At 65.3% G+C, this 16,872-nt stretch overlaps 1 protein-coding gene across 1 annotated transcript; it reads right to left on the bottom strand.

The window, feature by feature from the left end:
* Positions 1-1,466: 1,466 nt before the first annotated feature.
* On the bottom strand, positions 1,467-13,140 carry LAD1 (ladinin 1). Its single transcript, XM_036277528.1, has 11 exons — positions 13,064-13,140; positions 8,275-8,412; positions 6,477-7,119; positions 5,982-6,134; positions 5,461-5,571; positions 4,636-4,679; positions 3,543-3,606; positions 3,300-3,437; positions 3,055-3,150; positions 2,720-2,794; positions 1,467-2,368 (listed from the first exon to the last, which is right to left on the bottom strand). Exons 1-11 carry the CDS (start codon positions 13,099-13,101, stop codon positions 2,363-2,365), a joined length of 1,506 nt encoding a protein of 501 aa, XP_036133421.1. The 5' UTR covers positions 13,102-13,140; the 3' UTR covers positions 1,467-2,362.
* Positions 13,141-16,872: the final 3,732 nt, after the last annotated feature.

Here is a 16,872-nt window from a genome sequence, read left to right on the forward strand (position 1 = left end):
GCGTCCAGCCTTCCCAGCCCTGCTGCCTGGGGGCCACCGTGCCGCCCCCCCACGTCCTGCAGACGCCCCCACAGGCAGGTCGCCGGCTTCTTTCTCGCCCACTCTGCTCTCGGACGCTTGTCCCATCAGTCAGCTGAAACCGTCCCCTCCGTGGTCCCCAGCGGCCTCGGAGCCCAGTGGCCTGGTTCCACCCCCACCCTGGGCTCATCTCCTGCCACGGGGCCCTCCATCCGGCCAGCATCCTGGGCACAGGCCGAGAGGCGGCGCCGAGGGCAGATTCAGGGCAGCGGTGAGGACCAGGCTTACATTGAAGCCACCAGGGCCGAACTTTGTGTCCCGGCCTGGGATTCAGCAGTCGTGTTTGCTAGACCTTCCCTTGATGAGATGCCTCAGGGCTTGGGCTCCCTGAAGCCCAGCAATCCTTCCGGCAGATTCTAGCCTCTTTGCAGGGACGCCTACAGAGGGGACCGGGCAGCGTCCCCCGGGGCCCCCGGGAAACCCGGACCTTCTCTCCATGAACGTGGGGCCCCCTGATGGCTCGGAGGCATGGGTCTCACTTGGAGAGCGGGGAGGCAGTCCCCTAGCTGGTGAGACCGGCCAGCCACCCGCAGCAGCCACGCCAGGGCACGGCTGCTCCCAACCCCTCTCGAGACCCGTCCTTGCCAGTGGGCACAAAGCCGTGGCTGGGAGGGGGGACGGTGTCTGTCCAGAGCTGCGCTGGAGGACAGACTGCACGTGTTTGCCGACGAGGGCCCGCCGAGGACGGACCACGGGCGGGGTCCCAGGCCCCGGAGCGGGACAGCAGTGCCTGGGGAGCCCCTCCTGAGCAAGCAGCGAGGACAGGGGCCTGCTGGACAAACGCACCTGCCGGGGACTTTCCAATGTTTGGAACGTGAGCCCCAAAAGGCATGAGGCTCCTTGTTTGAGCCCCAAGCCCCTGGCCGGACCCGAGCCGTTCGGGTCCTGTGAGTCCCTGGGCAGTGCCCACCCACCCCTCCCCTGCCCAGCTGGGACACACTCAGGTTGGAGTCTGGTTGGGGGAGCAGGGGTGCAGGTCCCAGTTCCAGCTCATGCAAGCATGGGGGCCGGCAGGGGGGACCTGCGGCTGGAGGCAGCAGCCTGGGGTCACAGATGGGGCTCTGAGGGCCTCCGGTCCCTGAGACCATGAGATTCGAGACAGAATGTGTTACCCTCAAGGGGCGTGTTCCGAGAACCCCTGGAGTTTTCCAGGCAGATGGGGGGCAGGAGGGATGAGAAAAGCAGCCATATGAGTACATTTTTTTTTCTTTATTGATTTTAGAGAGAGAGGAGGGAGAGGGAGAGAGAGATAGAAACATTGATGAGAGAGAACATCGACTGGCCGCCTCCTGCACGCCCCCCACTGGGGATCGGGCCCACAGCCTGGGCATGTGCCCTCAACGGGAATCGAACCAGCAAGCTCTTGGTGCAGGGTCGATGCTCAACCACTGAGCCACACTGGCTGGGCCATATGTGTACATTTTAAAAGTGCAGCACTGACCGGGGCCCTGGTTCGTTTGCCTGGATTTTCAGATGGCAGTGTGTCCAAGCTTACACGGGCCACAGTGTTGGGGGTTGGGGAGCTGGGTTTTGGGAGAGTGCACGTTTGAGGGGGACTGGCAGTTGTACCCCCAGAATCCCTACAGAGGATGACTGGATGCAACCCACCTTAATGTGAGGAAAAGAGGGGGTGCTAGGAAAATGATGGCTGACCCCCCAACCAAAACAATCCACACACCCACCCCAGCTCCCAGCCACTGCGATGACCCACGAGGAAGCAGGGTGAATGAGTCTATCGGCTCGTCCCTGAGAACAGAAGGGTGAGGGCGGGGAAGGGCAGAGGGCCCGTGGGCAGTGGGGGACAGCGGGGCACAGGCGGGAAGAAGACAGAACAGCTGCTCCACCGTGGGGGCTCGGCCAGCGGGGGGCAGGCCCTGGAGGGAGGTGGGGACACCCGAGTCTCAGCAGAGGAAAGACACCTGCTGGGAACAGATGGGGCAGGTGGCGCTGGAGTCCCGGACAGACCGCGCTGCCCTGACCCTGGAGGGAGCAGGAGACAGGAGACCTGTGGACAGACCTGAGGCCCCAGGGTGCTGCTGAGAGGCGGGGCGGTGCCCAGGCTGACAGGGACCCCGGGCTCCGCCGTGCCTGCCATCGGACAAGACGGAGCCAGGTCACACCTGCCCGAGCCTAGCTGGGAAGGAGTTGCCGGAGCCCTCGGGCAGTCCCGGCCCGGTCCAGATGCAGAGAGGGATCAGGGCAGTGGGAGATGGGGTACAGCTTCGGGGGGGCTGGCATGAGGAAGGCCCTCGAGACAAACTGGCAGGTTGTCCTGGCAGGGTCATCACACCTGTGGGCAAAGGTCTGTAAGATCGAGGACACGGGCGCCTAGGGCTGGAGGGGAAGGGGTCCCTGGACAGGGAGGCCTTCCTTTGCCCAAGCCCCACACCCACTCTGGTCCAGAGAATCCAGTCTGGGGGGTTAAGAGGGTGCGGCCTGCAGGGCTGGGGGTGTGGCCGGCTGGGGGTGCAGCCGGCTGGGGCTTCGACCAGGGTTCAGGAGATTCCCATCAGCCCGAGAGCAGAACAGGGCCATTCTGGGTATGTGGACTGGGTGGACTGCAGTTAGTGTGGGCGTGGTGGGCGTGGGCATGGGCGTGGGTGTGGGGCGTCCCCTGGGCAGCCCCTCCCCCTCCTCTCACCTCAGCATCCAGGGATAATTCCGCCCTTTTCCCCCACTGGGTCCTCTTGGTGGTGGTCGAATCCTTCTGCACCTCCTGGTTGGGGCATCAGGGTGGGGACCAGGGACTAAGGCAGTTTGCAGAGGGGCTCGGCCCTCAGCCCCTCCCCTTTCTGGGAGGGAGGACCCCAGCCCCATCCCTCCTCTCTGCTGTCCCCCAACCCACAGCTTCTGCCCAGCCCCATCCATTCCCACTGCCCTTTCCTGGGGTACCCCTTCGCTCTGGAGGCCCCCTGACCCACCTCACTCTACCACTGAAGGGCTCATGGTCAGAGGCCTCGGGTAGGGATGGGGTACCTGGGGTACTTGGGGGCCCTGGTCTCCAGACTCCTGGGTCCTGCTGATCCACAGATTGAGCCGTGACGTCACGACCCCGGAGAGCTTCAAGTTGTCCTGAAAAGAGCGACCCCTCAGAGACCGGACCGGACAGGACGCCACCCCACATCCACCGGCACCACAGCGGAGGCCTGAAGGCCCCTCCCCCAGGAGCTGTGGAGACCCCGGCTCAGGACACGAGGGGTAGCTCAGGCCAAGCCCCTCACCTTGCGGCCGGAGGCTGGCTCTGCCCGGCTGGGGCCTGCCAGCTCCTTCTCAAAGAGGTGGCGCTTGCTGGCCACGCCCACGGGTGCCACGAAGAACTCGGTGCGGGAGGAGCCGGGAGACCTCACGGACTCCGACCTCTGGGAACAGAGAGCACAGGTGCTGACCCTGGAGCGGGGCGGGGCGGGGCGGGGCAGCGCCCCCCTCACACCCGGTGCCAGCGCCCCCGCACGACCCTCGCCCACCTGGATGGCCGTGTGGTATCTCTCCAGCTTTTCGCCCAACTTGACCGGGAGCCTCACGCTGGCACTGCAGGACAGAAGGACAGGGTGAGACAAACCACAGGTCTGCCCACCTCGATCGCTGGGGGAGGCTCTGATGAACTGACCCAGGTGGATCCGCAGACCCCAAGACTGTCCTCGCCCCCTGGAGACAGACCGAGAGAGGGACCAGAACTCTGCTACCCTCCCCGGGACGGTCACTTCCACCCAACAGTCCCCTGACGCTCTGCCACCTGCCCCACCATCGTGGTCACCTGTGCCCACCCACCCCTGCCAGCCACCCGAACTCCCTGCATGTCCTTCCTGTCCTTCCGGCTCGAACCCTCAGGCCTCAGGACAGAGACAAACTCCGGGCCCAGCGGACAAGGCTCCTATGAGCTGGTCCCCGCCTCCCCTCCTGACAGTGTCCCCCAACCCTCCTCCACCTCCTCGTGTGCCCCCAGTCTGCTTCCTCCAGGTCAGATGCAGCCCCGCTTCCTGTCTGGAAATGCTGAGTCCCTGTGACGTGTTCTTCAGCCCTGCAGGCTGAGCTGGGACAGACCCTCAGACACCTCCCTGCTGGCGGCCCTGACGTGGGGCTTGAAGCCTGTGTCGTGTCCATCTTCGTACCCCGCGCCCCCAGCCCAGTCGGCCCCAGACGGCGGGTCTGAGTGAAGGTCCAGGGCCAGGTGGGCCCAGTGTGAACACCCAAACTTCCTACCACACACGCCACCTCTGATTTCGGGGTTTGGCTTTGTTTTTCCAACACACGGCTACTGCCAACAACATCTGGGGGCACGGGGTGCTGTTAAACATGCAGCCCCCCTTCACTTCGAGGCTGAACCCTCCTCCACCTTGGCAGCCCCCCCAAGCCCTGCCTCCTCTGAGAAGCCCTCACTGACCCTCCAGTCCTGCCCTTCTCCTGGGCCTCAGTCCCTCCTGGGCATCCAGGCCCCCTGGCGGCTCTGGGGCCCTGGGCGAGAACTGTGCCCCCCCCCCCGGGTGCCCTCAGGAGCAGCCTGGCTCAGCAAACAGGCCGAACGTGACCAGACGGGAGAGCCGAGCCTCTGGCCCTGACCTGCGGGTTAGGGTTGCTTCCGAGTTGTTTATCCTGGGGCTCATCTGAAAAGAGAGAAAAAGGTGCTGGTGAGTGTGTGGCAAGGGGTCCCGTGGCCCCCTCAAGGGAGGGGCTCGGCTCTCGGAACACTTCCTCCTCCTGCCTCCCACCCTCCACTGCCCAACTCCCCCTCAACCTCGATGAAAGGCCCCGTTCTTGTCGGGGAGACACCTGCCCCCATCTACCAATCTGGGTCAAAAGCCTCTCCTGGGGCCCCTGCAGGTGTTCTTGGGGTACCTGCAGCCACCTGCTGTGCTGCCTGCCCCCCACTGCCCATGAGCTCTGTGGGGGCCTCCAGCCTCCTCCCCAGAGCCTGGCATGACGCAGTCAAAACAGTGAGTGACCAGGAACACAGGGACTAAGAGTAAATCCTGACAAGGGCCAGGCGAGGGTCCCCAGGCCGGACGATCTGCGTTATGGGGGCCGGGCAGAGCAGAGCTGTCTGCCCCAGACCCTCAGGTGAGGACAGGAACGGGGGGAGGCAGGCCTGTGCCCCCACCCCTCAGCACCCCTCAGCACCCTGCCAGCATCCCCGCCGAGCGCCACGTTCCTGCAGCTGCAGCGCTCACCACCAGGGGGAGCTGCTCTCGTGGGTCTGTATTCACCTTCCAAGTCACTGACCCGCCCTTGGGTAACTCAGTCTCCTCTGCTTTGACCCCCAGCGGAATCCAGAGCCCCCCACCGTCCAGACCGTCTTCCTGGTGCCTGACCCAGGCCTCTGTGCTGTCACAGACCCTGGTTCCCTGGGCTGGCCCTCCAGGGGGCAGGAGGGTGCCCGGCCCTCACCCGGAAGGAGATGGTTCTGGGGCTGGAGCGCCGGAGGGAGCTGCTGTAGGTGGCCTGGGCAGGTGAGAACGTGTCCTCCTCCTCCTCCTCCTCCCTGCTGGGAATCTTCACCTGGACGAGTGGGGAAGTGTCACAGGTGCTCTGGAGCGCCCCGAACCCCAGCTGCCATGGACCCCAGGGGCCGCAGGGGGAAGCGGGGTGGTAGGGAGGCACTGTGCCTGCCTTTGCTGTGAGGATGGTGGACACAGTGCCCGAGAGCCAGGCACAGCACCAGGGGAACTGCCGGAGGGCCCCGGACCCGGAGCCAGGCACCTGGAATCCAGGCGCTGGGCAAGGATTTGCCCCTCATTTCACAACTCATGCCCCCTCGGCACCAGAAGCCTGCCCTGCCTCGGTGTCCCCTTCTGCCAGGGACTGGGAGCAGGCAGGGGGAGGACACGGCCCACGTCAGCCTGAAGGTGGGAGGCCGGACGGCAAGGGAGCCAAGGCACCGGGCAGAGTGGGGTGGGGGCACTGCCAACCTGGAGCGTGATGGGTGGGAGGCGGGAAGCCACGGCCGGAGGGTTGCTCGCCCCTGGCTCCGTCGACAACAGGCGCTGCTTTCCAGGGACGGCCCTTGCTCCTTTGCTTCCCTCAGCTGCGGGCTGCTCCCGGGCTGGAGGCTGCTCCCGGGCCTGAGGCTGCTCCCGGGCCTGCGGCTGCTCCCGGGCCTGAGGCTGCTCCCGGGCCTGAGGCTGCTCCCGGGCCTGCGGCTGCTCCCGGGCCTGAGGCTGCTCCCGGGTCTGCGGCTGCTCCCGGACCCGCGGCTGCTCCCGGGCCCGCGGCTGCTCCCGGGCCCGCGGCTGCTCCCGGGTCTGAGGCTGCTCCCGGGTCTGAGGCTGCTCCCGGGCCCGCGGCTGCTCCCGGGCCCGCGGCTGCTCCCGGGCCCGGGGCTGCTCCCGGGCCGGAGGCTGCTCCCGGGCCGGAGGCTGCTCCCTGGCCGGAGGCTGCTCCCGGGCCGGAGGCTGCTCCCGGGCCGGAGGCTGCTCCCGGGCCGGGGCCCTCTTTGGGACCAGCTTTGTCTCTGAGACCTGTGCCTTCTCAAAGATCAACGCCTTCTCAGACACCAGTCTCCTTTCTGAAGCTGACGTCTTCCCTGAGGCCGGCTGCCTCTCGGGGACACCCGATTTTTCTGGAGCTGGTTTCTTCCCGGACACGTCCGTCTTCGCTGACACTGAAGCTCTCTCAGTGCTGGGGGCTTCCTCTGAGCTCAGCCTGTTTTCCAGCGCTGACGTCTTCTCCGGAACGCAGGGCTGCTTCTCCGGGACTGGGGACTTCTCCGAGACCCCCTTCTGCCTGCCCCCGGGCTCGCTGCCTGCCGGGCTCTCCTCCTCCCGGGCCCAGGGGCCCCGCTGCTCCCGGCTCAGCCTGCGGCGAGGCGGGGCTCCCGGCTCCTTCTTGGGTGCGAGGGGCGGCTGCTTGGCCTGCCCGGGCCCCGAGCTGCGGCTCCCCTCCTCGGCCTCCGGCCGCTCCTGGTCGGGCACCTGCGCGGCCTCCACCGCCTGCCGCCTCAGCCTCCGCTCCTGCCGCAGCCTGAGAGCGGCCTGGACAGACTCGCCCTCATCCCGGGGGGCTGGCGGGGGTGGTCTGGGCACCTCCGGTTCTTCCACACTTGGCAGTCTGAGCCAGGAGATGGGAGAGAGTCAGAGGACATCTACGGCGGGAGAGACACTGGGGTGCCTGGCCCAATGGGGACGCCACCAGGGCCACTGGGGGGGATAGAACCCTGGCCGTCCCCACCACCACCATCACTAAACTAAGGATCACTTCCGGCTTCTTTACATCCAGGGCTTCTGAGATGTCATTTGAACAGGACACGCCACGCATGTCCACAGAGTTTATAAACCCCGGTAAGGTCCGACCACCCAGGCACAGACCCGATCAACAAACGGACCAAACGACTATGTCATGGGTGCCGGGCCCCGTGCCGGGCTAGGGATCCAAGGAAAACGTCGGCCCCGCCTCGCAGCTGAGATGAAGGCCAGAGGTTTTAGGGGTTTGTCAAAGGCACCCAGGCTCCGAGGCATGACCCGCACTCCGGCCCCCCACGTGGTGGAGCCCAGGACGCCCACCCGGCGCTCCCTGCTCTGGGGGACCCACAGGAGCGAGGGGGCTTGAGAGACTGCCCAGTCCCCCGGTGCGTGGTCTCCAGCAGGGGGCTCCTTCCCTCCCCCAGCACCTGCTCCTCCTGCGACTGCAAACCAGGGGCACGAGGCTTGTCCCGGGGGGGAGCCCAGCACAGTCCGGCTCCCAGGAGACGTCTGGGAAACCCTGGGCCCTTCTCTTCCTGGCCCTCAAACCCCAAGGCTAGGTGGCCAGCCAGGCAGCCACCTCCCCCCACTTAGAGGGGAATTACAGAGGGTCCGAATTTGGAGGCGCAGCCTGGTTGAAAGGGAAAAGTGGAGCCCAAAGCCGGACAGATTGGACAGCACACCGGCCCTGCCACGCCAGGTGTGTACGCCTCCCCCGTGTACGCGGTGACTCAGTTTCTCCGCCTGTGAGTGGTTCATGGCACCTCTCTGGGGGATACTGGGAGGACTGAGTGCGTTATGTCCACTGATGCCCAGCGAAGTCCCAGCTCCGGAACAGAACCACGGAATCCCGGCCAGCAGGGTGGTGAAGCGGGTGGCGCCAGGCAGGGCCCCCGAGGGGCTGGGGACAGGGGGACCAGCCTGTTCCTTTGCATGCCCTACGCCGCATCCCCGGGCGGGCCTGAAGCTGCCAGCGCCGCCACCGGGAGAGGATGCGACCCTGGCCCCCACCCCGACCGCGCACCTGTCGGAAGAGGGGCGCCCTCCGTTCTGGGCGAGCCCCGGTGACCTGTCCTCGGAGGTGGAGCTGAGGTTCCTGTGGCGTCGCCGGCGCTCACGCTGCTGCTCCTCCTGGTCCTCCAGGCTCCACTGCTGGGCCAGGCTGCGGGCGGGGAGGGGAGGAAGGGCCCAAGGCTCAGGAGGGCGGGGAGCGCCGGCCTCTCGGTGGCGCCCCCTGCAGGCGGCGACGGGCGCTGACCCGTGCGTGCTCAGCGGGGAGTCACACGGTGTGGACACGGTAAGAGACGGACCCTGAGGGGTAATTCTGTGTGTGGGGTCACGTGTTGAGATGACGTTTTGGATTTTTGGAGTAAGTCTGATATGTTGTTAAAAGTGAATCATCATCCTGTGTCCTTTTACTCTTTTAATGGGCCAACCACAAAGTTTTACATTTTAAGTGGGGGTGGCTCGCACTGTACGTCTATTAAGCGGCTCTCAAATTTCTGCCCAGGCTGCAGGATTTGGGTCAGACCGAGTCTCAGGACCAGACATGGCTGACACTGGTCTGGTCTCCGTGGGCGGGGCTGTCCCAAACAGGGCCTGCCCCCCCCCCAGGTGTGGCAGACAAAAATGTTCCCCAACATTGCTGGATGTCCCCTGGGGGGCAAACCCACTCCTGCCGACACCCTCAGGGTCAGCCTTGACCATGGGCCCCACAGTGGGAGCGTGGGTCCCTGTCTGGGGTGACTGGGAAGGTGGGAGGGGCAGGTGAACCCAACAAGCTCCTCCTCATTTTTGGGCCACGGTTTTGTCAGCCACAACCCCTCAGTGGACAGGGACAGACACTCCCTCCGTTACCCGACTCCCCGTGGATTTCCCAGTTTTCAGAGGGGAGACACAAATAAGGTAACTGTCCCTGGAGGAGGTTCCAATGTCATCGTCCCCTCACTTCTGGGGGCCCTTTGGGTCTCTTTCACCTTGAGAACCAGCTTTCACTTGCTGGGGAGCAAGGGCCCCTCCACCCTTCACTCCCAGGACCCACCAGAGGTTCTCACAACCACCCACCCACCCACCAGCCCCCAGCTCCCCCTCCAACCATTGCCCCACCCACCGCCTGCCAATCAAACACCCCCTAGCCACCTCCCCATTTCCCGCCCATTCCCACCCACCCACTAATCACCTGCCCACCTGCCCTTCCCTCCCACCCAAAGAGCAACCTTGATGGGCCCCTCCACAACGGGACGGCGGGTCACCGACAAGGAGGGTCCCCGCCCTAGAAACACCGACTGTCCAGGGAGAAAAGGAAGCATGTCCGTCGTGACCCCCCCCCAGTCCTCCTGCTGCAGGTGTCTGCTCCCCACACTGGAGACGGACTCAGTCAGGGCCGCCTGGCCTGGACCCCAGGATGTGAACACGGTGGCCCTGGCCGTCACAGGAGCCCCGAGCTCACAGGTGCACGGATCCCTCATTCACTCACTAGTGTGAACAGGGGTCTCTCGCACGCCGGGCTCCTCGGCTCCCCTGGTTCAGCCGACACACCCCTGCCCCAGCCCACAGTTCCCATTGGCTCTAGGCCTCCAGAGTGAAGACCCATCTGCCAGGGCAAGTGACCCACAAAGTAGAAGCTCCTGTTCCTGACCACACCCGGGCAGGGCTGCAGCTGCCAGGACTCCCTGGTCCTGAGCAACCCCGTTCCGGCCCATGATCCCCGGGGGAAGTGGCCCTGCATGGGGTGTGATCTGTCAGGGCCTGGTGTTCTCAGAGCGACTCACTCCCGGGCGAGTCCTAGCCCTGAGGGGTCTGCCAGGGGTCCTTGGGTGGCTCCCAGGTTTGCGCCAAGACCCCCAGAGCCCACCCAAGGGGATGAGATCACACCAGGCCCTGCTGCTCAGAAATCACGGGGCTGGGGCCACCCCTGCTGCAGTACCTGGCGGGCCCTTCGTCGTCCCACCCTGAGCACCCTCCGAAGACGAGGACACGAGAGAACTACAGGGAAGCAGGGACACCGCTCGGGCTCCAGGAGGGACCTCCGCAGTCACTGAACCCCCACAATAAAAGACGGTGATGAAGGGCTGAGACCGGTGCTTCCGTCACGAGAGGCGCACGGGTATCGCAGCCTGTGGAAGAGGCGCGGGAGGCGGGGGCACGAGCAGGGCACTGCCTGGCACGTTCTCAGTGTTTCAGGGCCTTGCCGTCTTATGCCCATTTTGCAGAGGAGGAAACTGAGGCTCATGGGGTTAAGACCTTTCTCAAGAGAGCATGGCAAACACACAGGGACTGAGCTTCCATCCCGGGACAGCCTGTCAGAGCCAACGCCGGAGGAGGCTGCTGGGCAGGCCGGCCCTCCACCCTCCCAGAGCCCAGCTGAGAGAGGAAGGGAGCCTGGGAGGCGGCCGGGGCTCCCCACCCAGGACACGCTGAGCTGGAGGCTCAGCCAGGGGAGCAGGTTTGGGGAAACGAGCAGCCAACACACTGGCCCTTCGAGCTCCAGAGCCAGGCCTGGTGGGACCATGGGCCACCGCCTGGGAGTCCTAGCCACTCCCTCCCTGCTGAGGCCCGTCCTCTGCACCCACCTTCATGGGGGGCCTGCAGCCCTCTTTGCCTCCCTGTAGGGTCACGACCCAGCTGCTCTGGCTAAGGGAGGGGCTGGTATGAAGGCTGTCCCAGCCCAGGCTGCCTGGGGCTCAGCAAGCCACACCTGCCAACCAGGGGGGAGAACAGGCCAGGGGCCAGTCTTCAGCCTCTTCATGCAGTGAGGGTCACCTGGGGTGGTCACTGAGGTCCCCCCTGGCCCTGATGGTCCAGGGAGAGGTGTCGGGGAGCAGCCCTGGGAGGTGGGAAGGCTGCCCGAGGCCCAGGCAGGAAAATGATTAACCACGGGCTGCTCAGGGCAGGAGTTCTGAGATCCACCTTCACCCCCCGCAGACAGGCCCGGCCCAGCCTCGCCCACGACCCAGCCAGCCCAGGGAGGAAGGGACAGGGCTGCTGACCAGGGCACTCAGCCAGCCGGCTCACTACTGCCCAGAGCCAGGCTGCAGCATCTGAGTTTCCCCTCCACACCATGGGGGCTGCACGCTGGCCCCCAGCTCCCAGCCAGGGTCACAGGCTCCTCCTGTCCTCCCAGCCTGATGGTTGACAGTGACTCACAGCCCCTCCCTCCTGCAGCCCCGACTGGTTCACCAGGGAGCCGAGCGGGAGTGGTTCTCTGCCTGGTGCCTCTCGGGCTAACAGCTGGCAGAGTGTGTCTGCCCACAGGAGCTCGGGGAGGCCTAGGGCCCGGCAGGGAGGGCAGAGGGGCTCCTGTCAGCACTGCTTCCGCAGGGCCACCTGGACACCTGGGGCAGCTGGGTCCCCCCGGCCCAACCGGACGGTGTCCCCCTGAGCACTGGACGAGCTCGGACCAGGCTGTGCCCATCTGAAAAGCCACAGTGCCCACCACACACACCCCCAGGCAGGCAGCTCCTGGTGAGCAGTATCCGGTACCTGGGCGGCGTTTTTAACCCAACGCACTGCGGTCCTCAGTCTACGCGGAGACCCCGAGACCCAGACTCAGCAACACTGGAGCCTGCCGCCCACCCACGGATGTCTGCTCACCCCACAGACCACAGACCCGCCTGCTCACACGTGTGAGCACACAGCTGTGGACACAGACATGCCCACCCGGAGCGCAGACACACCCACATCCAGTCCAGGCACACTGACCCACAAGCAGAGTCCAAGGCCGCGGCCGCCAGCCCCACCCGGAGCACATGCCTCCCCGGGGTGTGTCCAACCTCCACACAGCCTGGGTTCCTTCCAGAGCACGGAGCTGCCTCCGTTCTCGGGGCTGAGCTTTCCCCGCGGAAGACCTCACGGTCCCTCCACGTGGGGTACCAGGCAGCTGTGCTGCTGAGCGGAGGGAGGTGGACCCCCAGCCTTGGGAAATGAGTGGCTGAGTCTGAGACCCTGAGGAAGCCCTGCACCCCCACCACCACGGGGAGGGGGAGAGGGAGGGAGAGATCCTAGGACCACCTTAATGAGGGGGGCCTGGGGAGGCAGAGCCTTCAGTACCCCAGTGTGCACCCGGGAGGGGCCAAGAGACCAACGTCCACCTGGCTGGAGCCTGGGGCACAGCAGTGGGGGTCTGGGTCTAAGTTACCGGCCTCAGTACCCTCAGGGGCAGGAGTGTGTGCCGCTGAGCACTGGGGGTAAGGAGGTGAAGGTGCTCATGGGGCACTTCTTAGGGGTAGGGTGCAGGGCGGCCCCAAGGGGGTCCCAGGAGGGGTGCTGCCCCAGGCTTGCCTCCTTCTCTGACTCCGACAAGACCGCCAGGGCAGGACCAGCCACGCAGTCCGCTGACCTCTGAGGCCCTCTCGCAAACGCAGACGGGCACACCGGGGTCAGCATCTGCCTTGAGGTCCCCCAGCCCACACAGCGCGCAGGGTGCCACGCCCAGAGCCTCATCAGCAGAAGGGCTGTGTTCCCCGGCCCGGCTCCTCCTCGCCAGGGCCCAGGCCCCTTCCCCGTCACTGCCCCGATCCCCAGGGAGGGAGCCTGGAAACGAGGCGCGGCCCCTCCTGACCACCGCCCGGACCTCCAGAACTGGGGTGGCGGGGCCGGGGCTCCCCAGGCCAGGGACCGGTCCTCCCGGGCCCCCTGTGTGTGGCCTCGACCCCGAGGGAGGACAGGGAGGCGTGAGAGAGCAGAAGCCACTCTGTCCCCTGGCGAGTCCCCGGTTTGGCCCCAATTCTGTCCCCTGAGGAGCCGCAGGCCCAGTCCGGCCTCAGTGCCGGCTCCCCCGCCAGGACCCCGCAAGGGCGCGGCCGCCCGCTCACCTGGACAGCGCCGACCAGTCCTTCCTGCCGCCGGACATGCTGCCGCCGCCGCAACCACGCGCTCCGCGGGCGCCTCACCTGCGCCCCTCCCCCGCCGCCGGCCCAGGTGAGTGTCGGGCTTATATCCCCCGCCCGCCCGCGCCGCGCGCGGATTGGCCGCCGGGAGCGGCGGGTGTGGGCTCGCGGTCGCCGCCCCCGGCCCCGCCCCGGCCCCGCGCCCGGACAGAGGCCGCTCGGACCGCCGGACGGACGCCCGCGAGGCGCGGAGCTGGTCCGCGGGCGGCCCAGGGCGAGGGCGGCCGGCTTCCTGCTCAGAACCAGTCGGACCAGCTCGGCGCTGGGCGCCTCCTCGCGCAGGTGTCGCGGCTCCGGTGCCGGGCTGGGGGCGGGACCCGCAGATCGGGGTCAGGCTGAGCTCACAGCCTGGAACCTTCTTAGCCCGAGAACCCCGGGGCTGGCACCGTGATCTCGGGGGGGAGAGCGCACTCCTGGCCCTGGGCTGGGGGACCCGGGGCACACGCCCCTGACAGACCCTGAGATGGGCCGGCCCTGCCCCTCCCCAAACCGATTCTTAGACTCGGCCCGGCCCACACGGGCTGCCCGAGAGCAGGACTGAGCGAGGCACTGTCCTCCGTCGCTGGTGCTGGACTTTGGGCTGGAGGGCAGGCGAGTAACAGGCCCGGGAAGGCTCCACCGTCCCCCAGAGGAAGGCGTGGACACAGATAACAGGGACTGGAATTTAGGGCCAACTTGAGGCCACGCAGGCACCACCAGCGCCCACCACCACCACCTGGCCCCCTTTGCCGGCCCACCTGGGCTGCTGGCTGCAGGTTCTTCCTATCCAGAAACCAGCCCCACTTGGGCTGAGCAAGGGGACTGTTAGCTTCCCTGATGGACCCAAGCTGCAAGGTCAGCGCCTCAGCAGCCCCTGGCACCCTGGTGAGGAGACCAGGGACTGTGAGCACCTGCTGCACCCTGCTCCCGGCCTGGCTCCCCTGTGACCCTGACCAGGACGGGTGTGTCACAGTACCCTCCAGCTCCGATCTCCAGTGAAGGGCACCCTCCACCGAGCAAAAGCCTGACACACACACACACACACACACACACACTCAGTGCCAGCCCGTGATGGCATCTCCCTCTCCAAATGCCATCCCCTCCCTCTGCTGTTTACAGGGAAGAAGAGGGGACCGCAACAGGGGTCCGGGGTCCTCGGGCCAGGGCCTGACTCCGGGAGTGTCCATCTCCCTGGGCACCGGCGTGTCAGAGGTGGCACCTCAACTGAGAACCAAAAATGCTCCTGGGTCCTCGAAGCCTGTCCCTTCCGAGGACAGGTCCTGAGGCCAGGGGACCGTCACGTATCTAAAAATCCAAAATGTGCCCTGACGGGGGGCTCAGTTGGTTAGAACACCGTCCCAATGAGCCAAGGTTTCGGGCTTGATCCCTGGTCAGGGTACCTACAAGAATCAGCCAATGAATGCATCAATAAGTGGGGCAACCCATCCATGTTTCTCCCTCTTGCTCTCTCTCTCAAATGAATACATAAAAATTTTAGAATAATAATGGGAGTCCAAAATCTGACATAAAAATCCACATGGACCCCCAGCCCCAGTCGGGGCCATGCCAGAGGCAACCAATCGATGTGCCTCTCTCACATCGATGTTTCTCTCACGCTCCCTCTCCTCTCTGTCTACACAAATCAACGGAAAAATATCTCGAGTGAGGATTGACAACAGCAAAAACCCCACAGACATGGACAGTAGTTTGGGGGAAAGTTATGTCCAGGACATGTTCTGCGCGTTTTCCTAGCAGCTCTGTGCCAGGGGCCATCCGTGCCATCGTTCCCAGGCCTTTGGTGATGAAATGCCACCCCCAAGAGCACCATTTCTAGCAGCGAACACCTGGGAACACCTGTCTGTCTCTCCACAGGTGAGTGGGTGACGACTCGGTGGTGTTTTCACCGTTTCACAGCCGAGACAATGAGCTGCAGGTGGGTCTCTCCACAGGGGTGATTCAGCACCCTCACCTCCGTCAAACGAACAGGACAGAGCAGTGTGTGTCTGTCAGGCTGAAGGAAGATGTGAAGAACCATGAGTCCCTTAGGCACTCGTAAGGGACGTGCGAAGACGTCATACAGACAGGAAGAGGAACGAGACCAGGCTCTCGGAGTGAGTTCTCCTTTGTGGGGTGGGCGGGTCACAAGGAGGGGCCCCTGGGGGCGTCCGAGTACGTGCAGCACCCTGTTCCCCAGAAGTGGGATGTTCACTCTGTAAGTCTTTCGACTGTCCGTACATTAACCACACCAGCTGCTCACTTCCTCCGGGGAGCCCGCGAGGACAGCGTATCGCACGGGAAGTCCCCGGTCACGACCAGGGATTTCCAAGGCTTCCCAGCCAGCAATGGGAAGGGGCCACCTCGCTGCTGCCGGAATGGATGTCAGGCCCTGGAACCCCCCATCCAGCCCCCACCGTCAGGGGGCAGCTTTTTCTTCCCTAAAGAGGACAGAGGGGGGTTCAGGGGAGTCCCTGGCCCCCAACCAGCCGGGTTGGAAGTCACACCAGACAGTCACGAGCCCTTACACACACACACACTCACACACACTCACACTCACACTCCTCCCTGGGTTCCTAGCTCAGAACACCTGCCCTGGCTCCCAGGTGAGGCCACACTTCTCTCGTGAACCCAGAGCACAGGGTCAGGTCCCACAGCCTGTGGGGGGGCCAGGAGTCAGCGGGGCCGGGGGGGCCTCCTGCTCAGATGCCCGGGCCTCCACCTCTGGCTGGAAGACCAGGTCTGCCCACACCCAGGTCCCCGTGGACTGGGAGTTCAGGGTTCTGTGTTTTCATCTCAGTTAAGGCCTGTGACCTTGAGCAAGTCACTGTCCCTCTCTGGGCCTCCCGACCTTGACAGCAACGTGCCGTACGAGGGATGACAGCTCACACCGCTCAGCCCTGGCCTCGGGGGACCCACGACAGCTCAGGAGCGTGTCGTGGGGGCAAGAGCAGGCCCTCGCCCTCTCGTCCAGTGCCGGGCACAGCTGGCCAAGCCATGGGGTTCTCTGAGGCAAGCGTCCTGCTTGGTCAGGACAGGAGGCTGCCGTCCGCGCTGGTCCCAGCAGCCTGTCCTGGGCTTCGGTAACCTGCTCACCCACCTGGAACGAAACGGCCCCCCTGGCTGTCCAGCCCGGAATCTGCGGGGAGTCTGACCCCCTTCGCAGGGGGCCATCAGGGCTAATGTTTAACTGGCTTCCTCCTCATCTGGGCACTGAGCGCTGGGCCCGCTGCGAGGCAGGCTGGAGACAGACGGTGCTCACCACCTGCCCCGGGAGGAAGGACCTCGTCGGGGCTGGGCCACAGCTAGCCTCCCGAGAGCTCGGACAGGCAGGGGTAATGGCAGGTGGCATTCCGCCCTGGCCGTCCCTACTGGGGAGCACCAGGCCCATCTCCGGGCATAGAGAGGGTGCTCACCAGCTGTTGTGTGTGGGTTTGCCACAGATGCCCCCCAAGTACCACCACGCCTCCACCTGGCCCTACTGAGGCCCTACTGTGAGAGGAGACTTGAACACTACCTTTCGGTGGGGTTGTTGGGGCACCCCAGGCACAGGTGCAGGGCCCTGACCGCCAGCCCCGTCCCTAAGGAAGGTGCCTGGTTGGGCTCTGTGGACGCAAGCCTGATCCCAGAAAAGGGCAAAGCCCAAGGCAGCTGACCTAGGCTCCGATTTTGTCTGTGGCCCCCAAACCCTGTCACTGAGGCTGAATTACTTCAATTCCCCGAGCCTGCGTTCCCTCCCGTCAATCCGAGTCAGAGTGTCC

Source organism: Molossus molossus, unplaced genomic scaffold (assembly GCF_014108415.1).
Source record: "Molossus molossus isolate mMolMol1 unplaced genomic scaffold, mMolMol1.p scaffold_m16_p_23, whole genome shotgun sequence".
Lineage (NCBI taxonomy): Eukaryota > Metazoa > Chordata > Mammalia > Chiroptera > Molossidae > Molossus > Molossus molossus.